Source organism: Podarcis cretensis (genome assembly GCF_951804945.1).
Source record: "Podarcis cretensis genome assembly, chromosome: 14".
Taxonomy (NCBI): Eukaryota; Metazoa; Chordata; class Lepidosauria; order Squamata; family Lacertidae; genus Podarcis; species Podarcis cretensis.
The window spans coordinates 26,522,767-26,549,718 of record NC_137183.1 but is presented as its reverse complement, the minus strand read 5'-3'; the positions used below and the strand labels follow the sequence as shown (position 1 = coordinate 26,549,718).

General features: G+C 46.5%; 1 protein-coding gene across 1 annotated transcript in view; it reads left to right on the top strand.

The window, feature by feature from the left end:
- Positions 1–26,952, top strand: part of IGDCC3 (immunoglobulin superfamily DCC subclass member 3) — a 120,781-nt gene that overhangs the window by 60,937 nt on the left and 32,892 nt on the right. Inside the window, exons 3-5 of the mRNA XM_079954249.1 lie at positions 20,553–20,697; positions 23,911–24,041; positions 26,806–26,943. Of these exons, the coding sequence (XP_079810375.1) occupies positions 20,553–20,697; positions 23,911–24,041; positions 26,806–26,943 (414 nt within the window). The remainder of the gene's footprint in view (positions 1–20,552; positions 20,698–23,910; positions 24,042–26,805; positions 26,944–26,952) is intronic.

Sequence of the window (26,952 nt, the reverse complement as noted above, 5' to 3'; positions counted from 1 at the left end):
CTTTTCCTCATGTTAATGAATGCTGTTATCTCTAGCACAAAGGAAAGTGTATAAAGAAAGCAGAGGCTTAGGGTGCAGATACTGTCCTCTTTCTCCTAGTGTCCTAAACTTTTGTGTGTCCCTCCCCTGACCAACCGAGGAAGAGGACTGGAAATAGAAGACCAAGTCAAAGTGTGATACATGGAGATACAAGTGAATCTCTTTGCTGTTTACATGGCACAGATATTCTTCCCAGATGTCTTTGCTTGCAATTTCCATGCTTTATTGTTCATGAGTGAAATTGTAAGAGACTGAACTCTTCTCTAAAACCGATGGTTTTAAAATATTGCAGCACTGACAAATGGGTGTAAATGTGTAAAAAACGTGTAAAAAGAGTGGCTGGGGAAAGCCAGCTATGTGGGCGGGGGTATAAATAATAATAATTATTAATGTGTAGGGATTCTGACTGATGGGTATAGAGTACTTGCTATCAAACTCTTCACCCCCTACTTGAAATTGTTCGGGGTCTCAGCAGACCACTTAATAAACTTTCTGTTGTTCTACAAATCAATGCACATATGTAATTCATATTTTAAAAGCATATTTTCTGCAACACTGCCATCATAGGCAAATGCAGCACTGTGCTATGAAAATCATAGCCCAGGTGTCAGAGCCTTGTTAGCCTGTTAGATAATACAGCCCTGGTCAAAATGACCTCCATCTCTGTTGTCAGGGAAGAAAAGATGCGATCGGGTACAGGGACAGGTACTGATTCCCTCAGGTCTGCCCAGGAAATGTTCAGTTTGCATTGGGAAAACTGCCAAATTTGCCTGGTACTTGCGGGATATGTTTGGGAGAAGAAAAGGCTGAAGAGTAAACCCTACACAAATCTGGAGTGGTGTTCTTAAGAAGGTTGGATGGTGCCTTGTACATCTCCTTTTGGCAACTCCTGCCTCCAAGCCATTGCCAAATGTATTGCTCTGCTTTCCTTTGGACCACAACAGTGAGGCTGAGAGGGAGATCTTGTAGTCTGGGCAGCCCAGGACCTCCATACACACTGCCCAGGCTTGCGCCCCAGGAGAGGTCACTTCCGTGCTGCTAACACAGCAGTTTGGCTTCACCCAGTTAATGGCCTGCTCCTTGGGAGAAGGGCAATGACAGGCCTAGACAGCATCTTGAGAAGTAGAGACATCACCTTGCCAACAAAGGTCCGTATAGTTAAAGCTATGGTTTTCCCAGTAGTGATGTATGGAAGTGAGAGCTGGACCATAAAGAAGGCTGATCGCCGAAGAATTGATGCTTTTGAATTATGGAGCTGGAGGAGACTCTTGAGAGTCCCATGGACTGCAAGAAGATCAAACCAATCCATTCTTAAGGAAATTAGCCCTGAGTGCTCACTGGAAGGACAGATTGTGAAGCTGAGGCTCCAGTACTTTGGCCACCTCATGAGAAGAGAAGACTCCCTGGAGAAGACCCTGATGTTGGGAAAGATGGAGGGCACAAGGAGAAGGAGGCGACAGAGGACGAGATGGTTGGATAGTGTTTTCGAGGTTACCAGCATGAGTCTGACCAAGATGCGGGGGGCAGTGGAGGACAGGAGTGCCTGGCGTTCTCTGGTCCATGGGGTCACGAAGAGTCGGACACGACTAAACGACTAAACAACAACAACAATACCTTACATTTAAAACACATGACTTCCCCCAAAGAATCCTGTGAACTATAGTTTGTGAAGGGTACTGGGAACTGTGCCTCTGTGAGGGGAATACTACAGTTCCCAAAATGTGTGTTAAATGTGCTGCCTTAAATGTGCAGTATAGATCTGCCCTTCGAGATGCTAAGTGTGCTTCTACATTGCTTTAGTGCCCACGGTATTTCCAGGCTGGTGCCCTCTTTTCACCAGGGAGAAGGACGACGGGGAGAAAACCAAAACAAGTTGGGTTCCACCACCACCATCTCTGGTGACTTCCTTGGCCCCATCTCCTTGCTAGCCCTAATAGGTGCCGTGGTTGCCAGCCACCACTTGGGTGGCACATGGCCTCATGGAGACCTAGGCAAACTTGACATCAGGCCAATCCAAATGTCAGTTAGATGTTGGGAGCAAAACCATTCATCTGAATGGAGGTGGAACGGCTAAACTTTGGAATCTGGGCTTTCCATCCCAGGACTGTGAGGACCGGGGCTTTGTTTCCGTTCCCAGCCTGGCGAAAAAGAAAAGGGAGAAAAGGCTACAATTCTCATCCCAGCCCCACTAATTAAAGCCATGCCTGACATTTAAAGCATCCTGCTGAAAAAAAGGGAAGGGGGGGGGGAACCCTCACCTCTTTTCCTGCGGTGCCTGATGTGAGTGTACCTTAACTCAGGCCTCACTTCGCTGGGCCTCCCCCTCCCTCCTTTTTTCCTTGGGTTTGACTTATGGGTCTTCTCTCTCTCTCTCTCTCTCTCTCTCTCTCTCTCTCTCTCTCTCTAGTTTTGGGGGTGTTGCTGTTTTTTGTGCTCTTGGAGCTATAACCATTTCCTGTGCTCTGATTGCTTTCTTCCTTTGCTCACAGGCTCCCTGCAGCAGCGGGGATTGCGGGATAGGGAGGGGGAGGTTGTCCGTTTCCACCATTGACTTCTTGGAACCTGAACGGTGGTAGCAATTGAGAAATAACTGCGGGCGGTTGTGAGAACAAGGCATCATCACTGGGCTCAGTTTCACCGAGGCTCCATAAGGGATGTTGCTCCAGCGCTTTGGTCATTATTCAATATTGAAGCATGTGCTGGAAGGCCAAAGAAATGTGGCACTCATGTGTACACTCCGATAACCCACTCAGACAGGGCAAAAGTGGGTTATGCATGGCATTGAGAAAGTGCCAAGAGGAAAGTTTTTCTGCCTTTCATAACTATTGGACATCCTATGAAGATGAACGTTGGAAGGAGGCAGAGAGAGCCACTGACTTGAATTTCTTGGACAAATTTGTAGAGGAGAAGCCTGTCAAGGGTTTCTGGCTGCGATAGCTATGCTCTGCCTCCATAGTTGGAGTAGTAATGCATCTGAGTACCGCTGGCTGGAAACCACAGCAGGGAGTGCTCTTATGCTCTGGCTCTGCTTGCGAATTTCCTGCAGGCATCTGGTTGGCTTCTGTGAGAACAGGAATGGCGACTAGGTGGGCCATTGGCCTGATCCAGAAGGTTCTTCTCACACACTTACTGGATTAATTAACATTGACAGTGCGGGGGGGGGGGTTATTTTGAGTCACATGGAACTTTTCTTTAAGCTTAGGTGCACTGTGGGTGGGTGGGTGTACAGTGGTACCTCGGGTTAAGAACTTAATTCGTTCCGGAGGTCCGTTCTTAATCTGAAACTGTTCTTAACCTGAGGTACCACTTTAGCTAATGGGGCCTCCTCCTGCTGCCATGCCGCCGCCACACGATTTCTGTTCTCATCCTGAAGCAAAGTTCTTAACCCGAGGCACTATTTCTGGGTTAGCGGAGTCTGTAACCTGAAGCATCTGTAACCTGAAGCATCTGTAACCCGAGGTACCACTGTATTTAAATACCATTGTTATAAAACAGCCTTCTGTAACCTGGGGTCCTTCACGGGCCAAAAGCTTTTGGGATTTGTAGTCCAAAACATCTGAAGGGTACCAAGATGCAGAAGGCTGTTTTAAAATGCATGCCGAGGTTTCTCTTGTAGCACTGAGCAAGAAAATGGGAAACCCTTCTTAATGGGATTACAAATTATCTGGCTCTGCTGGAATGATAATCTTTTCCAGCTCACCCCTGCCAACTGCCAATCTAAAGTGTGATAGAGGTATTGGTTTTTTTTGTAAGATATGAGGAAAACCTCAGCTGTGAAATATGATGAGTCAGGGTTGTCTCCAGTGCTGACCATACCCGGAGAAGAAGAGGGAATTGGAGAGGTCGAAGGTCCGTTAATTTCAATAGGTCTATCAGTGTACAGTCTAAGGGGTTGCATCTAACTAACTCTCCATCTCACAGAATTCCAGTGATGTGTAGCTTTAAAGATGTACCCTTGCACGTTCAATGAACACATGGGGCAGGGAAAGAAAGGGATCATGCCCAAAGTCCAGCTCCTTTGATTTAAAACATCCCACCCACTAAAGGAGGCCACAGAAAGCCAAAGGCCTAGCGAAAAAGAAATGTTTTTGCCAGGCACTTAAAAGTATGTAATGAAAGTTCCAGGCGAGCCTTTCTCGGGAGAGTATTCCGCAGGTGGAAAGCCATCACTAAAAAGACCGGTTCTCATGCTGCCACCCTCTGAACTTCCTGTGGAGTGGACACACAGAGAAGGGACTCAGGTAACAATTGCAGGGTCCTAGTCAGTTCATAGGACTTGCCGATCATAAGGTCGGTGGTTCGAATCGCCGCGACGGGGTGAGCTCCCATTACTCGGTCCCTGCTCCTGCCAACCTAGCAGTTTGAAAGCATGTCAAAGTGCAAGCAAATAGGTACCGCTCCGGCGGGAAGGTAAACGGCAGTTTTTGTGCGCTGCTCTGGTTTGCTAGAAGCGGCTTAGTCATGCTGGCCACATGACCCGGAAGCTGTATGCCGGCTCCCAAGGCCAATAAAGCCGAGATGAGCGCTGCAACCCCAGAGTCGGCCACGACTGGACCTAATGGTCAGGGGTCCTTTACCCTTTACCTAGTCAGTTCATATGGAGAGATGGCATTCTTCTGAGCAGCTCAAAACAAAACAAAACAAAGCATGTGGTTTGAAGACTTTCAAGGATCTGTTTGTTCAGCTGTGTTCTCTCTCTCTCTCTCTCTCTCTCTCTCTCTCTCTCTCTCTCTCTCTCGTAGCCAGTGGCTAAAATTCTATGTTCCTTGGCCCAGCCTTTCTTTAACACAACCTTTGCCAGCCTGGAGTCCTCCTGGTGTTTTCAACTACAACTCCCATCAATCCTCAGCTATGTTCTCATCCAAAACACCGGAAGGGACCTCAGGATAGTGAAGGCGACCTTAGCATATTGAGAGATGGGTCTAACTTTGGAAGCAGGAGTGTGTGTGGCTCTGACCCTGCAGCTGCAGAAGAATGCTCAGATATCCTCTGGCATGTGTAGAGCCTTGCATGTTTTTGCCAGATCCCTCTCATAGGAAATAGCTACCCTGACGCTCCCCGACAATGCTATTAAGTGGGAAGCTGTGAGCCTCCTACTCCTCTCGGTCCCTCCCCTTCCTCCTGTCTCCCCTCTCTTTTTAGTGCCTCATGGTCAGACGTCTCTCGACAGGCAGGTCACCAGTGCTGGCCCCATCCAAGTGGTGATCCATCTGCATTTGAACCATCTGCATTAATTTATATATATAGCTCAAAGCATCGGTCTTGGCTGGGCTTGATTTCCCCTGTGGCTTCCTTACCCAGCTGAATTGCTGTGGGCGTGCATTAGCCAGCCGGCCAGATGGTGGATTGTAGAGTCAGAGCAGGCTCACGGTTCTGTTGACACGAGCATTGTGCCTCCTGACAAAGGAGAGAGGCTGCCTGCAGTCTTCGCCTTTCCTTTCTTTAGCCTGAGCGTGGCTGCCATTTTGGAATGCCTCAGCTCCTTGCAAACTGTGCCATGTGATTTTTTTTGCTCCTTCTCCATATACTTTAGCCTGAGTGTGGCTGCCATTTTGGAATGCCTCAGCTCCTTGCAAACTGTGCCATGTGATTTTTTTTGCTCCTTCTCCATATACTTTTTAGATGGGGCAGCAAAGGTTGCTTTCTGCCTCTAGGCACCACGCAGCCTGGGCTTCAGCCCATGGGCTGCCCTCTGCTGCCAGTGTCATGGCATAAACAAGTTAACTAAAGTGTCTCTGTGGGTGTCCCAGGGAGCTATTATAGGCAAACTTTTGTTCAGATAGCCTTCATAAGAGTCATGCAGCCTTCTGGAACCACATGCTGGCCAGATGTTTTGGGCTACAGCTTTGGGAGTTGTCCAAAACATCTGGAGGGCACCAGCTTGGTGAAGGCTGTGGGAATGGAATTTTTGTTGTTGCTGTTGCTTGCATGGATTAACAAAGCAAGTTACTGTCATTGTTTACTTAAAAAAAACCAGTGTTCTTGGGTTTTTTTTTTTTGAAAATAACGCCTCACCCTTACCAAAAGAAATATTGAGGTATGTGGTGAAAATACAGCATAAGAATACCCAGCAGTCTAAAGTGCATACCCTCCAACATTTCTCAGATGAAAATAAGGATATTTCTCACTCCCCAAAACTGACCCTCCTCTCCAACATTTCTCCAATGAAAATAGGGACGTTCTATTATTATTATTATTATTATTATTATTATTATTATTATTATTACCCTGCTCATTGGCCTGGGTTGACCAGACACTCTGGGCAGCTTCCAATATATATAAAAACATAAGAAAACATTAAACATTTAAAAAACTTCCCTGTTGTATAGGTTGTGTTGTTACTTATCTCCTTGGCTCGGGGGTCGCATAACTCCATACACTGCAACATTTCTCTGATGAAAATAGGGATGTCCTACCATACCCGTCAACATTTCTCCAATAAAAATAGGGACATCCTAAGGAAAAGTGGGACATTCTGGGATCAAATCAGAATCTGGAACGGCTTCTGTAAATCTGGGACTGTCCCTGGGAAATAGGGACACTTGGAGGGTCTGAAAGTGTAGACTATGATTTAACCTGGAGCAACCCAAAAAGTCTGGCTGTCTGGGAAAGTTTAGCATTTTTTTTCTTATTCATGCAAAACCGTTCCAGTCAGTTGTAAATCAGGCTTTGTGTCTCGGTCCTTTTGTTAGTCATATTTTGTTGGCCAGTTTCTCTTATTAGGGCCAGTTGTCAAGCTTTATTAAGCCAATTTGATAAGGATGCTCCTTGCAAATCTTTTCAAAATTGGGCTATAACAAGTCTAGCTGCTAACAATGGAGAACCAATAGGAGATTTAAGTGAAGTGATCTGTATTCTGACCCTGAAATATATTCAGTAAAGCTAACTCTGGGAACTGAATGATTTGTTGACCGATTATATTACATCTCTCTAAAAAAACTGTCCTCAACACAAGGCCTCCACATCGTTTGCTGACTATACATTTGCTGGAAGAACTTCTTTTCAACTGGAGGTTCCTCACTACCAAATAGATATGTGAGCCTCTAATGCATGGGTAGGCAAACTAAGGCTCGGGGGTGTGTGGATCTGGCCCAATCACCTTCTAAATCCGGCCCGCGGATGGTCCGGGAATCAGTGTGCTTTTACATGAGTAGAATATGTCCTTTTATTTAAAATGCATCTCTGGGTTATTTGTGGGGCATAGGAATTCGTTCATTCCCCCCCTCAAAAAAATATAGTCCAGCCCCCCACAAGGTCTGAGGGACAGTGGACTGGCCCCCTGCTGAAAAAGTTTGCTGACCCCTGCTCTAGTGAGGTGTAGCTCATTTCCATAAGCATGATGTTGTATGAGGCAAGCAATTTGCACCAGAGTTTCCCTGCAGAATAGAAATATGAGGACCCCATTCCCTGCCCCCTATAAACCTTCCCATGGAAAAATCACAGCAAAGTTCATATGTAGAGCAGTCTCCTTTACATGCTTTTGAAATCTGCCTTAGTTGGAGGAGGGGGTGCCAAATTAACAGAGGGGGCGCTAACACACTGGGCAGCTAATTGCTGCTGTTTGTTTTTGGCGGGGTTGTGAGATTTGATCACTGGCTTAAAGTATATGCAGCCTGGCTTAATTTAGCATCTAGGCAAAAGGCTTGTTCCAGTAGTTATAGCAGCGACGCTGATGATTTAATAGTCTATGACATATTCCATCCAAAGCACTCCCAACCGAAGATCAGAAATGGGTTGGTTTCAAAAGTCATATTTCACAGAAGCACAGACCAGAGAGAGATCAGTGAAAACATCAAAATGCATTTACCATCATAACAGCTGAGCTTGCATGCTGGAGAGCTACGAAACCTCTTCGTTCAGGCAGACCAGGATTTGGCCATCGGCCAACCGAAGCATAAAGCAGCCAGCACAGGCGGAAGAGGGAACTTCTAGTGACAAGCTATTTTCAACCAACAGGGCTTTTCCCAGTGAATAAATAGAACAGGATGCCCTCCCCCTCCCCCAATGTATGGAGTCATATGACCTATTTCCAGGGATATGCTGTATATTCTGAGGAACAGCTGATTCAACCTCCCTTGAATTTTTGCCGGAAAAATGCAGGAGTGGTTACAGGTGCCAAAGAGAGTGGATAGGCACGGTTTAGCTACGAGAAAGTATTTGCAGCTCTTCGTAGAGGGAGAAAGCAAGAAATACTCAACCTGTAGAAAATAAGATTAGCAATATCGGGAGATGTTGGATTACATATTCTCCCTCTTAATATAATTCAGTGGACCAGGCCATGGGAGGAGAACCTCAGGCCCTCAAGGTTCTCACACCTATGAATGGAATCATAGAATTGGAAGGGACCCTGAGGATAATCTAGTTCAACCCCCTTCAATGCAGGACTATGCAGCTGCACCATATGGGAATCGAACCTGCAACCTTTGTGTTATCAGCACCACGCTCTTATCAAGTGAGCTATCTTGAAGAATCTGTCGATTTCCTGTTCTTGTTTAATGTAGCTGTTAAATCCAGCTTTTGGCTTTAAATGCAAACTGGACTGAATTTCTCTTCCATCCCTATTGCCCCTCAGTAGACCTGTTTCGCATCCCCCTTTCCTAGTACGAGTCACTGAACTCTGAGGGATGTAGAGGGGAGGGGAGCATTGGTGTAGCAGGGGCGGGGTAGCTGCCCCCGCAACAAGTAAATACATAAAAATACTTAACTAACTGACCAATTGAATCACATCGGTTCTGCCCCCCTTAACATAAAGCCTGCCCTCCCCCAAACAAATCCTGGCTATGCCCATGGAGGGGGAAGGTGGAACACCTGCTTTGCATCCCTGGTTCTATTCCTGTGGTGCCTCCAGGTATTTTCAATTTTTTTATTTCTGTATTTCTATATTTTTATATTTCTTTATTTCTTTATTTATTACACCACCCTTCATCCGTAGACCTTAGGGCAGTTCATGACATAAGGTAGGACTGACAAAGGCTCCCACCTGAAAAGTCACTGCCGGTCCGTGTTGACAGTACTGAGCTAAGTGGACTCTGAACTGGCTTAACTGCCCTCTCTGTATGTCCCTCCAACCTTATTCTTTGCCTTGCCCCATCGGTCTGTTGCCTTGGCCCAACCTGTTCTCAGCAAAACTCCCAACCCTGCCAAGGTCCCCTGTACCCTTTTCCCACTTGACCTTGTGGGCAGGGGGTGGGCAGGCCCTTCCGGTATATGACAGCACCCACCTCCTATGAAATACAGTCGAACCAAACCCTAGTCTTTATTGGAGGTAGAGCAGAACAAAGATGACGTCTGCGATTGTCGAGGGGAAAAAACGGAAGGCAATTAACTCTGGCGACGCCATTGGCTGTTTGCCTGATGAAAATGGCACCTTGCCCGAGCCTTCTATAAATCACAGGTTCCATTTGGGAAGGAGCTTTCCGTGGTAATTAATGAGCCAGTATGAAGACATTAAATGTGGAGTGTGCGGTGATAGACTGGCTTGTCATTCATCGGTGTGTCATCTTCCTCTTACTTGGATATCCACCAAAGAACAAAGGGCAAAATCCTTGTAGACCCCGGAGCAAGGCTGCTATCTCTGATAGCAGCGAACGAAGCAATTCTTGGAAAATAACAAAGCTGGGTTAGACATTTAGTGAGCTAATTGCAAGGATGCCGTCGCAAACGCATTCTGAAAGCTTGCAGTCTATTATTGGAAATGATTGCTTTGTGGACTTGTGAGGATTGACAATGTAAAGTTAATTTCCCCCTCCCATATAAAATTCATTAGGCTTGATTGGGAACCAGGAAAGGTTTTGATGGTGTTATTGACGGGCATGTGCGAAATTAAATGGGTCTTTCCTGGAGGTGCCGTGCCTTGTAATCGCTATGGAAACCTTTGCCAGCCTGGTGCCCTTTGGATATTTGGGGCTGCAAATCCCATTGGGTCCAGTCAACAAGAAGTTGTGGGAATCAGGTCTACACTGATGGGCAGCACCTCTCTAAAGTTTAACAAATTCAAGAGCCACAGCTCTGTGGCAGAGCATATGCTTTGTATGCAGAAGGTCCCGGGTTCAAAACTTGGCATCTCTAGTTGGGCTGGGAGAGACCCTGGGGAGCCACCGATACTGAGCTAGATGGAGCAAAGGTAAGACTTGGAATAAGGTATCTTCCCATGTTCCTAATCTAATATCAGAATAAGAGCCTGGTTCATCAGACCAGTGACCCACCTAGTCCTGTTTTTAGTAAGGTTGTCTGCTGACTGATAACACTGCTTGATTAATTTTGTTGGGGTGGTATTTTTAATGGGATTTATTGTAAACTGCCTTCAGGTGCTTTTGTAACAGATAAAGGTAAAGGGACCCCTGACCATTAGGCCCAGTCGTGACTGACTCTGGGGTTGCGGCGCTCATCTTGCTTTATTGGCCGAGGGAGCCAGCATACAGCTTCCGCGTCATGTGGCCAGCATGACTAAGCCGCTTCTGGCGAACCAGAGCAGCGCACAGAAACGCCCTTTACCTTCCCGCCAGAGCGGTACCTATTTATCTACTTGCACGTTGACGTGCTTTCGAACTGCTAGGTTGGCAGGAGCAGGGACCGAGCAACAGGAGCTCACCCCGTCGTGGGGATTCGAACCGCCGATAGGTGATGATATATAAATATTTCAATAAATATGCTCATATTATAAAAATGGCGAAAGCAGTTGGGGTGTGGGCAGGAATAGAGCCTTTTAAGCTTGTTTTGCTCAGGTCATGGACTCGTCTTGATGATGTTGAAGAAGAAGAAATGTTAGCATTTCAACCCCTCTTGGAAAACATGCAAAGGCATGTTTTCTTTGCATGGAAGGACAAAGAACAGCAAAAGGAGCCTAGATGGCTTAAAAAAATAAAACCCCGCCATTTTATTATATTCAAATCCTTCTTTTCTCTTCCCTTTCAGCGCCAGGGAGTCCGGCCTGCACCCTCCCCCCTCCCCTTATTCCTCGGACTCTGGGAGAATAAATGGGCGGCGCTGCCGTTCACACTTGGCTACGCATAGAGAAGGGAGTATTCAGAGCCAGGCTTTGGGGTCTGGCAGTGGCAGCTTTGGACAATAGCATCATTAGACACGGAGAGCGAGTCCCTGAATAGCCAGCAGCCCCTTGTTCTGGGAGTGGAGCCTTTTGGTGGGGGGAGGGGGTTGAGTGATGGAGGAGAGGGTCTTTTTTATCAAAGGGGGGGATGCAAAAGGAAGATACAATGTCACTTTCTGAATGCCCTCAAAGCTTTGTAAAAACCATTGGGATTGTCAAAGCAGAGGGTCGCAGAAGGAAGAGGACAAAGCCTCTCTGCTCCCTTCTCCGTCCCCAAACTTTTCCCCTGCCTTTCATCTCCCAACTGCTTTCACATCCTAAGGTTCCAGAGTGTGAAAGGGGGGGGGGACTGTATTAAATCACTTCTTCCCCCACCTTCCTCCGATAAGGGGTGCGTACAAACCATATATTTAAAGTACATTACCCCCAGGATAATCCAGGGGACTGTAATTCACCCCTAAGAGAGCTACAGCTCCCAGCACCCTTAGCAAACTAAAGTTCTTGGGATTCTTGAGTGGGTGTGCTTTGCCTGAAGCCCTGGAGAGCCACTGCCAGTCAGTGTAAACAATACTGAGCTTGATGTATAAGGCAGTCAATGTCCAGACTCTCCATAGCTTGGGTTGACCTTGTAGCTCAGGCTGCAAGATTCATGGCATGGCCGGCTCTACCGTTAGGCAGACTGAGGCAGTCACCTCATGTGACAGAAACTGGGGCTGGGGCAGCACTCTTCTCCTACCAGCTATTCCTCTTGACCCCCTGATCATGCTTGTCTTTTGGAGATCAGAGCCATGCGGGCCTGTCATGGATCCTCTTGGGCCACATTCGCACCATGCATTTCAAGCTCTATGATGCCACTTTAAATAGTCATGGCTTCCCCCCAAAGAATTCTGGGACCTGTGGTTTGTTAAGGGTGCTGAGAGTTGTGAGAAGATGCTTATTCCCCTCGCAGACCTTCAATTCCCTAAGTGGTTTGACAGTTCAATCTCTCTACATTAGGAACTTTGGGAATTGTAGCCCTGTGAGGGGATTAGAGGTTGACTAAAAACTCTCAGCACCCATAACAAGGTGCAGCTCCCATGATTCTTTGGGGGAAGCCATGGCTGTTAAGAATGGTGTCAGAGTTCTTTGAACATATGCTGTGATAGCGGCCTAAATTAGCCTCCTGACTTCAGGTGCATTGAAGGGATGTTATCAACGCTGACAGGGTTTATTCAGTCAAAATCAGTACATTGAGAGGGGACGCCATTTTGTCCGTTGCCTCAGGCAGCAAAATGTACTGGGCCAGCCTTGGTTCATGCTGTTATAATGTGTGTGTTTGTAGCATTTTGCTATTTGAACTCAGGTCAGTTGAGGGGTCAGTCTTGTTGAGTGTGAGAATGCCAACAATTTAAGGAGCTGGAGGTTGTGTTTCGCATCTTCTACTTTCAAGGCTCCCATGTCTGTTTAATTGGCATGTTGTATAATGACGCCTTCTGCAGAAAGGAGTTTCTCCACACACAAACACCCCTGACCAATTCTGCCATCTGGAAGGATTCCAGAGCAAATGATGCTCAGCCTCTGATCTTATAATGCTGCTAATTTAATACGACTGCAGACAAAAGTTTCCCTCCACTCGCCCTACCCCGCCCTCTACAGGAAGGCTGCATTCTCATGAACCATGAATGGCCAAGGGTGTCAGAGAGAGAGAGCACACCTTTCTCCTTTGCTGTTCACACACAACTATTAAACATTACATTAATTCTGCTGCATTTTCCAGGGTCCCCTTGGCTTCCTTGGTGGAAGAAAGGTGGGATATTACTGAAAATAGGGCTCCCCCGACGGTAACGGGATTTCAAAGGCAGAAATGATGCCGGGGGGGGGGGGGAGAGAGATTTCCGAAATGTGGTGCTTTATCCTGGATCTTAGGCAGATCAATCGAAAAATGGTGGTTTTTTGGCTCAACAACTTTCGGGGTGTCCTGGTTTTTACTTTTTGAAATATGGCAACCCTACTGAAAAAGGTGTAAGTAGGTAAGTAAGTAAGTAAGTAAGTAAGTAAGTAAGTAAATGCATAAATAAGACATTTATACTCCTCTTTTTGAGGAGGTTAGAATTATGAGAGCTAGCGTGGCATCACAGTTAAAGTGTTGGACCAGGGTTTGAATTCCCACTCAGCCATGAAGCTCACTGGGTGACCTTGGGTCAGTCACTGTCTCTCATCCTAACCTACCTCACAGGGTTGTTGTGAGGATATGATGGGTTGGAGGAGAACCACGAGCTCCTTGGAGGAAAAGGGGGCCTAGAAATGTAAGAAATAATAAACCAAAATAAAAATGGTTCAAATTGGTCTGAGCCACAAGCACGTGTTTGCAGCCACAGCACAAAGTTAATGGCTGAACATTTTAATGAACCTGGATGTAAGATCAGATCAGTGTTCCCCAATCTGGTGCCCTCAAAACTATTTTAGACTACAGCTTCCATCAGCCCCATGGGAGTTGTAGTCCAAAACATCTGGAGGGCATCAGATTGGGAGATGCTGGACTAAGGGTAGCCAATTTGGTGCTTTCCAGATGTTGATGGACTCCCCAACTCCCATCAGCCCCGGCAGCCAGCATGGCCGATGGCCATAGGATGATGAGAAAGCGCCATATTGGCTACCCAAAGATAGACCTTTGTTCTCCGCAACTATGACGGTTCTTACATTCACTATCCGTGGTTTTCAAATTGTGTTTCAGAGGACCCTCAGGGAAGGTAATTAATGGTTGGGCAAGCTTCCCTGACAGATATATTCCCCTTCACAGACCATCTTCTACTGGGCTGCATGCTGGCAAGGGGGTGTTGTCAGATGCCCTCTCAAATAATGAAAAGTGATTATGAAATCAATGGTCAGAGGCTGCAGTGCCTCTGAATACCAGTTGCTGGAGACTACAAGAGGGGCGAGGGCACTTGTGCTCAGGTCTTGCTTGCGGGTTTCCTACAGGCCACTGTGAGAACAGGATGCTGGACTAGACAGGCCATTGGCCTGATCCAGCAGGTGTTTCTTATGTCCTATGTTGTGAGGGTGCCTAGTGCCCCTGGGGGACTTAAAGGGTCATTTAGCCCAGAGTCCCCTGTAACCTGGTGTCAGCTCTGTCTCTTCATCCCTCCTCTGCTACACCCACACCCACACCCACACCCATACCCCACTTTCCGTTGCTTGCAGTTGATCCCAGGGCCTGTGCTTTAATGATCCTAACAGGCCTTGGATTTACTGTGACATATTGAGTTAATGTTTCCCTTTCCCCACACCAAATCGAGGCCAGCCTCCTCCTTATCGCTAATGCTCCGCTGAGCGAAAACGGATTGCCTCCTAATGGCTTCAATTTAGTTTTTCGTGGAGTAAAGAAAATTTTATTCAATACCTGTTTTCATCTTTATTATATCAGATTTGCCGCCGCTGTCATCAGGCTCATGAGCTGGCTTGTGGTTCGATTAAGGGGGATCCGACCAAGCTGTTTGCCTGAATAAACCTCTCATGAATATGGATGGAGCTGTGACCTGGCCCTTAAACGGGAGAGGATAGAAGGGTTTATTGCTCTGTTCGTAAGCCTTTGCATCGGTAGTGAAGGAAACCAGTCCGCCGGAACCCACTGATATGCTCAGTGATCAGAAAGCATATGCCAGCACCAGTTAAGATCCTAGGAAGACCCTGCTGGATCAGACCAATGCTAGACCAGCATCCTGTTCTCACAATGGCCACCCAGATGCCTGTAGGAAACCTTCAAGCAGAACCTGAGCACAAGAGCTCTTTTCCCTCCTGTGGTTTCCAGCAACTGGTATTCAGGAGCATTGCTGCCTCCAGCCGTGGAAGCAGAGCACAGCCATCATGGCTAGTAGCCATTGATTTGCCTCTCCCCTGTTTGACAGGCGTTGCGTGCGTTACTTTTATGGTGTGGAAAGAGAACCACACAAGGTAGCATTTCTGTGGTATGATCTTGAATTGATTTAATCTTTGGGTCAGCTCCAATCAGCTCCAATCCAAGCGGGTGGCGCTGTGGGCTAAACCACAGAGCCTAGGACTTGCTGATCAGAAGGTCGGCGGTTCAAATCCCTGCCACGGGGTGAGCTCCTGTTGCTCGGTCCCTGCTCCTGCCAATCTAGCAGTTCAAAAGCACATCAAAGTAGATAAATAGGTACCGCTCTGGTGGGAAGGTAAATGGTGTTTCCATGCGCTGCTCTGGTTCGCCAGAAGTGGCTTAGTCATGCTGGCCACACGACCCGGAAGCTGTACGCCGACTCCCTCGGCCAATAAAGCCGAGATGAGCGCCGCAACCCCAGAGTCGGCCACGACTGGACCTAATGGTCAGAGGTACCTTTACCTTCTCCAATCTGGTGCCCTCGGGATGTTTTGAACTATAGTTTCCATCAGCTCCTGCAGTCGAAAGCCTCTGAAGAGTGTCAACTTGGGGAAGGCTACTTTCATTGATCAGTCAGTAGAGAAGTTCTGTAGCTCAGTGGAAGAGCATCTGCCTTGGAAGCAGGAGGTCTCAGGTTCAATCTCCAATTGCATCTCTAGGTAGGGCTGGGAGAGGCTCTGTGTCCAAAATGCTGGAGAGTCTATGCTTCTAGTCAGTGTAGACAACCCTGAGCTAGATGGGCTCAGTACAGTGGTGCCTCGCAAGACGAAATTAATTCGTTCCGCGAGTTTTTTCGTCTTGAGATTTTTTCATCTTGCGAAGCACGGACTTTGGAAAAGCTTCAAAAATCACCAAAGTCTTCAAAAACCTCAAAAAAGGCTACCACACTGCGTGCTATGAGTTGCTCCTCAAAGTGAATGCACGGTTTTAAGAAAAAGGAAACAAACTTGCAAGACAAAGGAAACAAACTTGCAAGACGTTTTTGTCTTGCGAAGCAAGCCCATAGGGAAATCCGTCTTGCGAAGCAACTCAAAAAACGAAAAACTCTTTCATTTTGCGAGTTTTTCGTCTTACGAGGCATTCGTCTTGCGAGGTACCACTGTATAAGGCAGCTTCCTATGGTCCTGAGAATTGAAATGGAGATGTGAGCAATTAGCGAACACCATTGTTTTGGCTTGTTTCCAGTGCATTTCTGACACAGCCATACTGGAAATCTTACGGTAACGGCATTGATGGGACCACCACCCACCCGCCATTCAGAATCTACCAGTGATGGTTTGCTGCTGGAGCCTGGAGCTGAGCTGCAAGACAGTTGCTCGGAACGGCTTCCTTTGCAGCTGTAAATAAAGTTTGCCAAACCCATGTTTTAAAAACAAGGAGAAGAACATTTTGTAGCATGGGGCATGATTTATTTATTTGAAAACACAAATTATCAAAAACAAAACACCCAATCACTTTGGCGAGGATTGTGGCCTTTCCCCCTGCATCCGACCCAAAACTGTGCTTTAAAGCCACATTATAGGGTCACTGTAGAGCCTTATTTTACTTAACATCCTCATCAATGAATTATTTATGCCCTCCCAATGTTTTATTCATGATAAATATTAATACCAGTGTCTTTAAGAGGAGAGGTTATTGCTGCAATTTTACCTGGAAGAGATGATATTATTGAAATAAAGTGACAGAGATCCCATTTCTTCACTGGGGGGGGGGGGCTGTTTTTGTTGACAAAGCTCTCCTTCCGGTTAACCCTTTGCCACTGGAGGACCTCTATCCTGGGGATTCCTAGAGAGCAGATATGCCTTCTGAACTTGAATGGTTTCGGGGTGGTTGAGGTTTGTTTTTGTTTTGCTTTGGTCCCTGCAAATCATTGGGGGGGGGGCGCTTTTTCTGGCATGCCTGCTTTGTGTTTGGACCATTTAGTTCATGGAAGTCTTTAAGCTCTGTGATGGTTATTCATTCCTCATATGAATATAACTAATAGCAATGGTGTTCAATCTTCTAGTGGTATTCAATGTTCTAGGGTGCCAACACAATTAACATGGGGCATAATTTGGGGCCTCAGTGTTACCCTGCTTGAATATGAATGGGGTCCTTATGAAGAACACACTCAGCCCCAACGGCTCTTGCTCAGAGATACAGCACCTCTGCTTTGCCTGCAAAAGGTCCCAGGTTCAGTCCCCAGCATCTCCAGGCAGAGCTAGGTGAGAACCCAGCCTGAGAGCTGCTGCCAGTCCGTGTAGACAATACAGAGCTAGAGGGACTCAGAGTAGGGCAGTTTCCTAGGTTCCATTCCTAAACTTCCATTCGCAAAGCCCTGATCAGCTTCCATGCAACTCTGGGGTTACCCAAACAATTCAGAAATCATTGCTAGGGGCCCTAACCCAGAAAACACTTCACTGAAATGTGTAGCACAATGGAAAAAATCTTGAGGATAAAACTATGTCCTGGCAGAGCATTTCCAGCTACCCTTACAACTTAGATTGTAGAATTTAACAAAAACATTTACTAAGAGCACTGCTAAAAATAGAGTGATGTTTCTTATGAGCCTTGCTATTGTATAATAGTATTGAGCGCTAATACAATAAGTATGTTCCGATTCTACCCCCACTTTGGTTGGTTGCTGCTCGAAGCCCTTTTCTTAGCACAATAAAATGTAATTAGTGCTCAAGAAGCTTACATAATTTAATAAAATGCTCTCAGATGGCATTAAAATCCAGCTGAAACCAGGGTTGTTTTTTGGTGTTTTCTTCTTGTTGTTAAAAGACGGAGAAGAACAACGGTGGATCCCTTAAAAGCACAATCAGCATGTTGTATTTTCTAAACCCTCCCTATTTAGTGAGCTGAAGCTTATGACAGAGGGGCGTGAGAGGAGGGTGATATGGCCCATGTTTAATGTATGAAGCGGAATAAGAAGTCTCCCATCTGTCGGAGCCCAATGGGAGTCTGGAGATGAATGATGGATCCTTCCTGACATGTCTTTGGTTCTTTCCCTTAAAGAGATGCACATGTATTATCTTTGATGTGTGTTGAAGGAAGGAGATTGAGGTGTGTGTGTGTGTGTGTGTTAATGTGCAGCCAGGAGGCATTTTGTGTTAAGGGGAGGCTGGCAGGGGGGCGAGGATAAGGCACAGTTTAAAGATGGGCTTTATGTTTTGGAGTTACGAGCATGGATGAAAATATCCTGGAAAAGGATATTGTGGAGTTGGAAAAGCTTCAGGAAAAACAGCAACCAGAATGATCAAGGAGATGGAGCAACTTCACTATGAGGTTGCAACGTTTGGGGCTTTTCAGCTTAGGGGAAAATTGAGCAACAGGAGACATCATAGTGATGCATGAATTGATGTGTGGTGTAGAGAAAGTGGATAGAGACCAGTTTCTCTCATCATACTTGAACTTGGGGACATCCAATGAAGCTGAATGTTGAAGGACTGAGAGCAAACGAAAGAACTCATTTGCACACTGTTGTAAATAAAAATTTGCCCTTTTCCCTTATGGGGTATTCAAAAGCCCGTATAGAGTCCTTACATAGGTTCCCTATTGGTAGGAGAAAATAACAGAGGCCAACCAGAGAATACTGAGAAGCAAAGCAGCTAGTAAGCTTGATCTTTATTGATCTGTTGCAAACAGGGTGCTCCCCTCACCCGCAGGAGAGAGGAGGGACCCAGAAAAATGGCGTGCAAGGCCTTATAAAGACTTTTGAAATTGCCACCCTGTAGATGAAGACCACCCCCAGAAACATCATACATACATCACAGAAGGGGTGTAACCTAAGACCACCCTCCAGATACATCACACCTACACCACAAAAAAGGCGGTCTTAAAACAGAAATTTGAATGTTGTTTTTTCTCCTGTCATTGTTTATCTCCTGTCTGGCAGGTTACAGTGGTGCCTCGCAAGACGAAATTAATCCGTTCCGTGAGGCTCTTCGTATAGCGGTTTTTTCGTCTTGCGAAGCAAGCCCATTGACAGCTTAGCGGATTAGCGCTATTAGCGGTTTAGCGGCTTTTAGCGGATCAGCTGATAAGCGGCTTAGGGCTTAGGAAAAGGGGGGGGGAGGGAAAAAACCCCGCAGGAACTCGCAAGACCTTTTCGTCTTGCAAAGCAAGCCCATAGGGAAATTCGTTTTGCGAAGCGCCTCCAAAACGGAAAACCCTTTCCTCTAGCGGGTTTTCCGTCTTGCGAGGCGTTCGTCTTGTGGGGCACCACTGTACTTGATTGGATTGCCTGGGGAGCCTGGCCAGTCTTTTGTAATGATAAATACTTAGTTCCTGGGCCAGGCCACAGGCTCACACCCTATTCATATCTTAAATGTGCTCTTAAGACAAGATTTGTGAAGGAAAAGACAATGGGGAGGCTTTTCCACTTTGACCTTGCAGAGAAAACATTTGCTCAGTTTAGGAATCAAAATGGCTTCAGGTCGGTCTTCCTGTGCTGATCTATGTACGTGTGGTTATGAACATTACCATATATCTAAGACCCCAAAATTCCTATCACAACATCACGTTGTTAAACTGTGGAACTCACTCCCGCAGTAGGCCGTAATGGCCACCAACTTGGAGCAGCTTTAAATGAGGATTAGACAAATTCCTGGAGGAGGAGAGGGCTGCTAGCCCAATCAATGGCTGCTAGCCCTGATTGCTACGCTCTTCCTCCATGGTTGGAGGCAGAAACGCTTCTGCGAATCACAAGAGGTGAAATTGCTCTTGTGATTGATTCCTGCTTGCTGGCTTCTCACTGTTGGACCGGTGTGAAAACAGGTTGCGGGCCTAAATGGGCCATTGGCCTGATCCAGCAGGCTCTTTTTAAGTTCCATGTCCTGGCCCCAGAGCAGGAATATTCCTGAGAATGCCCATAGCAGGAATCCCTGAGGAGATTTAGCTGCTGGGAACATCTGGAAGGCAGCAGCTTGGCAAAGATGGACATAGGCTGCATTTTTTGGAGTCTTGGGTTGCTCTTGACAGTAGCTGCGCCAGAATTTGAAATACAGAAGTAACTATCAGTTCACATTTCTTAGTGTAGAAAGTATTAATCTGATGCGTAGAGATCTTTCCTGTTCTACTTAATTCCAGAAAAGAGGCTTCTGGAAGCTTCTCTGTATGAAGGATACAAGCAGAAGGCTCATTATATTTGGGTTATTCCTTCAGAGAAGCTGAGTAAAGTTTGCTTAAACTGGTTCTGTTATGTCTTTCAGCCAAGGTCATGCTGACTATAAAAGTAGGGCCAGAAGGAACCTAGGTTTCACTCTCTCTTCCTTCTGGTATGGTGTTCTGTACATGGTTAGGGTTAAGGTTTAGAATTACTGTAAGTTATTGTAAGTTTAAGTTAAGTCTGCTGCAACTGGATTTCTTGTGGACAGTGCCAATCCTGAATGTATTGGATTTGTGACCATTCTGCCCATTTGCCTTCAGTAGCACAAAGCTCTGCTGGATGAAATACAATTGCCTCTGATCTATTTTTTGGGAATCCTGCAAAGTTTTTACTCTGCTAACTATACATTGGAGTTCTGCTCTGGATCAATATTGAGTAGAATTCCACAACATTTCCCCCCACATTTTCCTTTCAACTTTTCCCTTCCTTTTCCCTTTCAGCTATGTCTGACTTCCACATCCACCCCCAGAGTGCAGTGGTGGAAGAAGGTGGCGTGGCCAGGTTTCAGTGCCAGATACATGGCTTGCCAGAGCCTGTGATCATGTGGCAGAAGAACCATCTCCCCATCAATACAGAAAACAACAGGTAAGGACAGTGGGTCCAGTTCCCTCCAAACAGGGCTGCGAGTGCTGCAGGAGGGGTGTTTTTCAAACTCTGCACTATTCAGAAACACCTTGCAGGTGGAAAGTTCTTCATATCTACTGTGGAACCTATCATTTATTTAAATCGCAAGATTTATATACCGCTTGATTGTAATGAAACCTCAAGGTGGTTTACAAAAAGGATAAAACAACTGAATTATCAGTAAAATAAATGCAGCTATCGAAAGTATCCAAAAAAAAAATAAAAAAAAATTCACAATAAACTGAAATCCAGATTAAAACACATGCCAACATTCTCCATGTCTGGATAGGCTTGCCTGAACAAAAATGTTCTCAGCAGGGGCTCAAAAGGATACAGTGAAGGCATTTGCCTGGGGTCAATCAGCAGGGAGTTCCAAAGTGGGGCTGCTGCCACACTAAAATATTGATTTCTTAAAACCCTTCCAAGTAGTTGGGGCCAACTGGGGGAGGTAGATCCAAGTGGCCTGATCCTTGACCTCAGAGGGGGCCTCCGATTTAAAGGTAAACGTAAAGGGACCCCTGACCATTAGGTCCAGTCACGGACAACTCTGGGGTTGCGGCGCTCAACTCGCTTTATTGGCCGAGGGAGCCGGCGTACAGCTTCCGGGTCATGTGGCCAGCATGACTAAGCCGCTTCTGGTGAACCAGAGCAGCACATGGAAATGCCGTTTACCTTCCCGCCAGATTTATCCCACCTATTTTATCTACTTGCACTTCATGCTTTCGAACTGCTAGGTGGGCAGGAGCAGGGACCGAGCAACGGGAGCTCACCTCATTGTGGGGATTTGAACTGCCTACCTTCTGATCGGCAAAGGGGGCCTCCGATTTAGACACCCATTAAATCTTTTGGAATCTGATAAGCTTCGCAACTTTTTTTCATGTGAATTGGACCAAAATGTGACAAAACTCTCAGCTTAGAGCTACAAATTTACGCAAGTAAGAGATGTGATTTGTTAAAAGGGATTTCTTTTTGTTACCTATTAATAGATTTTAAAGAGTTAAAATTAAAATGTTCATGAAAACCAATAGAAATATATTTGATGGCACAAGATTAGACCGTGATGAATGTGTCCTCTCAGATCAGCTGATTATATAAACAAACCGGTTACCCTTGTTCTTTTTTTTTGGAGGGAGTTGTGCCTTATTTTGTTTTCATGGGTTGTCCTTTTAAATTTTTTTTTTAGTGTAGCTAGGGTCCCCAAAAGCTGGAAGTGAGATGAGCCTCTCTGGACCCATGGCAAGGCCTGGATGCAGCAGAGGATTCTGGGAAATGTTTTTGGGAACCCTGTGCTTGCCTTGCCTGGACAGATTGGACCTCAAAACTGAACTGAGACTGTGCTCCAGAACATGCCTGGCACCCCCCCCCCCCCGTTGCTGAGCCTTTCAAGAAAATACTGTGGTCGGCAAGCTGACTTTCAGAGAAGATAGACAGCTATTACTGATCTGGCAAACCCCTGATAAGCTTCTCCGAAGCTGCAGGCTTTGAAAACCAGTGTTCCAGAATAATAGCAGCGCTAAGCTTGATATTATAAATAAGCAAGGGAACTTTCCAATTCATAACCCACCTTCATTCACCTGTCCCCCAACCAATCGCAGAGGCAATTAAACTGGTCAGTGAAAAACATCCCGTGATAATCCCAGGGTGTGTGTCTGCGCATTCGAAATGAAGCTGATTCAGGGCAGAGAAAAAGAAGTAACTTCTTCGCACAGCACAAAGTGGAATTTGCTCCCCAAAGAGGCAGCGACGTTCACCGAACTGGATGGCTTGAAAAGGGGGTTAAGACCATTCCCTGAAGTAGAATTAGTCCACAATGGCTATGTTCTGCCTCCCCTGTCAGAGGCAGCAAGCCTCTTGAATGCCCATCGCTGGGAATCGCAGGTGACAGGTAGTGCTGTGGCGCTCAGGTCTTGCCTACAGGCTTCCCATGGGCCTCTGGTTTGCTGCCACAAGAACAAAATGCTGGACTAGATGAGACTTCCGCCTGATCTGGCAAGGCTCTTTTTGTGCTCATAGAATCAAGTGTCCTCATTCGATGCACATTCACAGAACAAATTTTGCAATTCAGGTTTGTGTTTGTTGGCTGCAGAGTTGCACCATTGCCTGCTTGCCTTTCCCCCACTTATCGCAAATCAATGAGGATTATTCATTCCCTAGTTATTTGTTAATTTTTCAATCCATTTATTTCCACCCACCCCCCAATCATGGGCGTAGCCAAGGGGGGGAGCAGGGGGGCAGCTGCCCCCCTAAATCAGTAAAAATATATAACTAATTGAGGTTCTACCCCACCCTAACAAAAATCCTGGCTACGCCCATGCCCCAAATTGATTGCTTTATAGCAGCGCCTTCAAAGTAGCTTGCAAATATTAAAAAGTTGCTGCTGCTGCTGTTTACCTGCCCTTTACTCTTAAGGTTCCAGGGCAGTTCATAGCAATTAAAATACAATATTAAAAACAATTCAAACAGTTCATAGACATAAGGTGGATCCTAAAAATATACATATTGGGTGTCAAAAGCCAGCGTAAAGAGCTGTACCCATAAAATACATACACAGATGCATAGAGTATCATCAAAACAATCAGTTTTTCATTCGGCTAATGCTTACCACATACAAAAAAAATAGTATTTTAGTTCAGTTCTGAAGGGGGAAAAACTATTTACTTCCATCAACTGAATGCTAGAAAAGCAGAGAATCGTAAAACCATCTATGAGATCAGGTATACCATGTGATCAGGTATACCATCTCTTTCACTGATCATTTATCAGCATGCCCCTCAGGAAACTGCTTGGAAGCAGAGTTTGATCTGGCCTGCATATGCAGGCGAATAGCAGGCAGGACGCTGAGGTGGCAGAATGGACCACAGCACTACATTCTGCAGGTGTTGGATGCCAACTCTGAATGGCCCACCATGTGAAAACAAAAGAAATAAACCCCCCTGCAGTCAGAAAACTAACATAACAGGGTTCTTTGCTGGATGTGCTAGATTTCTACTTGCAAGGAGCCTTAACAAAAACATAAGGAGGAATTCAAAACATCACCAGCCACCTGCAGTTTGGAGTGGCATGCTTTGCCCCCTCATTCTAGAGCAGGCCTTTACCCCTCTAAATACCCATGTACCCGCTACTATGCTGAAACCCCCCTCACTTTCATTCCCTTGCTTTTTCCTGCTCCTTTAGGTACACGCTGTTGCCCAAGGGTGTTTTGCAGATTACTGGCCTGCGAGCTGAAGACACTGGGATCTTCCACTGTGTTGCCACCAACATTGCCAATGTGAAGTTCAGCAGGGGAGCCAGGCTCACTGTGTCAGGTTGGTGTGTTTGTGGGACAGAGGGGGGCAGAAGCAGGTGGTCCATCCCACTTATTTCCTACCAGGCCAGTCTATTAATGTGACTCATTTGGCTGCAGTTAAGACCGGTGCTTGGAATGGTGTTGGACGCCATGTGCTGGCTGGGGCTGTTGGGAAAGCAAAACACCTGGAGGTCACTGGTTAGGAGACTACTGAGAAGATAGAGCTTACCTTCACAAAGCCCCCTTTTTTTACCCTCCCTGCCCGCTGTGCCCACTGTGCTTGTCAACCTGTCAAAAGTCTTGAAACAACAACCGTGTCCGGATTCTGCAGTGCAGGTGCATAGAGCTGTTTTGCCAGGGGCAAGCGGTAGATGGTTGACATTCCTTGAACACATTGCTCCGTAAAGCCGGCTGCTTCTCAGCAGGGGATGTGAAATTCTGCAGCCAGAATCCTACCCGAGAGCCCTGAATTTGTGCAAAGTGCTTCGATGGAAATTAATGGAATAGAGAAGAGAAGGGAGCAAAATGGTTGGGGTGGCCCATTTTTTCTCATGCCCAAACACCGCAGACTGGTGGTACCTGAAAGCCACTTCTCTGCAGAACCCAAGAGTCCTGGCTCCTACTCATCAAACACAGGCAAAGGCTCTTAACCTATAAGTAAGAAAGCTACCTTAATTCGGGAAAGTAAAAGGTACAGGTTCAGCAGCAGACAGAGTTCCCAGAGTTCAGGGTATTCAGAACTGACCAAATGCAATGGAAATGTCCCACCACTTTCTGCATTCTGCCCATCAAGCTTTTAAAGATGATGCATGACATGCTCCCTCATGAGACTCTCTCGCTTTGAAGGAATGTTGGGCTTGCAAATGCTCTCTCCATCTGAACCTTTGGCTAGTGCCCAGCCTGACCAGCTGTTGGTCCTGAGTCTGGCAGGATGCTAAAAAGGCCTGCCTTGGCCTGGCCCTATTCTCCAAAGGGACACATTATCTTCTTCTGGCACCCTCTTGAAAGCTGCTTTCCCCATCAAGTCCCACCTCCCTTGAGCCTTGACACCCACTTAGCAAATGGCTGTTCACACCTGCTTACCAACATGTCCTGGAAACCAGCCTTCGGAGGAGGAATGAGTCAAACCTCCATCTCTGGTCTTCAGCAAAGCTGACCTCCAGCCAAAAATGGCATTCTTTTCATGCCTCTGAGGCCCAAGCTGGCACTGCTTGCTTTTTGGTGATGAGCAGAACCTGACCGAGCAAGCAGCTCTCCCAACAGCTTAATCTTAGAGCTAAGGTGATCCCAAGGGGAGCTGCCCAGGGCGGCAAGTGAATTGGTGTCAGGGGAGAGAGACCTACCTCAGTGATAGAACATCTGCTTTGCATACAGAAGGAACCAGGTTCAATCCTTGACGTCTCCAGATAGGAGTTGGGAAAAAGTCTTACCTGAATCCTTGGAGAGCTGCTATCAGTCAGGGTTGAGCTAGTTGGTCTGACTCAGTATAAGGCAGCATGCAGTGTAGGATTTAGAGGGCATAGGAAGGCTGGTTTTATTGATTGATTGATTGATTGATTGACTGACTGACTGACTGACTGATTGATTGATTGCATTTAAACACCACCTTTGTCTTCCAAGGATCTAAAAGGTGGTGTACATGGTTCTTCCTTCTTTCCATTTCATCACCATAACAACCCTATGAGGTAGGTTAGGCTAAGAGATGGGACGTTGAGTGGCCCAGAGTCACTCACTGAACTTCACGGCTGAGTGGGGATTCGAACCCAGCTCTCCCCACATCCCAGTCCAACACTAATCATTATTATGCCACACTGACTCTTTTAAAAGATTGTATAATAAACCAATTGTGCCTCGTGGCTTAACCTTGGAACCCTTGTGGACATCTGCGCACGGGAGCCAAGCCTAGTGAACTAGGGTGTTGTGGGTGTTTCAGCTTCCAGATCATTGCTGTTTTAGGGTGGGATTGAATCACATCCCAGCAAATTCAGGTTGCCCAATTATAGTTGACTGGGAGGTCTTGTGCAACAAACCTGCTTCCCCAAATTGTCAGGCTGTTTGCAGTGAGGAAAGTGACAGGGCAGTGCATTGAAAATTGTGGAATTACACTTGCTTTGATGCAAGGTTGTGTAACCTCCCCTACAAACAAATCAGAATCATTAAATAGCCAGCATTGTCTAATTTCCCTGTAAACCAACAGTGTTGTCTAATTTCCCTGCTCAGTGAACAGGTTGCCTAGAAGCGCCCCCTTCAGCTGTAGAAGGGAATAGCATGATGCAGCATCTGCTCCTGTGACTGGCAGGCAGCGCAAAGCTCCTGATTGGCCAAGCCTGGTATAAATTCCAGGAGTCAGCCCCTTGTGTTCTTTCCTGGTCAAGAGAACCTTCTCCCTGCAGCATTTCAGCCTCTGCAATGAGTAGGGAAGGCAGGCAGGTTTGGGTCATGGCTGCCTTCTCATACGAACACTAGGAACTGCCTGCCATTGAGTCAGGCCATTGGCACAGCTCATTCAGTACTGTGCCTACAATGACCGGCAGAAACACGCCATGGTTTCAGGCAGGGAACTCTCCCATCCCTACTTGGGGATTGAACCTGGGACCTTCTGCACGCAAAGCAGATCCTTTACCACTGAGCTGATGCTCTGCTCTAGCCTTGACGTGAAACAGCACTTCTGAAACCTTACACTCGGAGCACCCGCCCCAGCAATGAGGTGTATATATACACATACAGATGCATCTTCTCGATTTCAGAATGTCTCATGTTAATGCTTGGTCTGCCATGCACAGGTTCTCATTCTCCCGTGTACAAGGATCCCATGATTCTCGTGGGACCAGAAAACCTGACCTTAACTGTGCACCAGACTGCCATCCTGGAATGCATTGCAACCGGAAACCCCAGGCCTATCGTCTCCTGGAGTCGACTTGGTAAGTGAC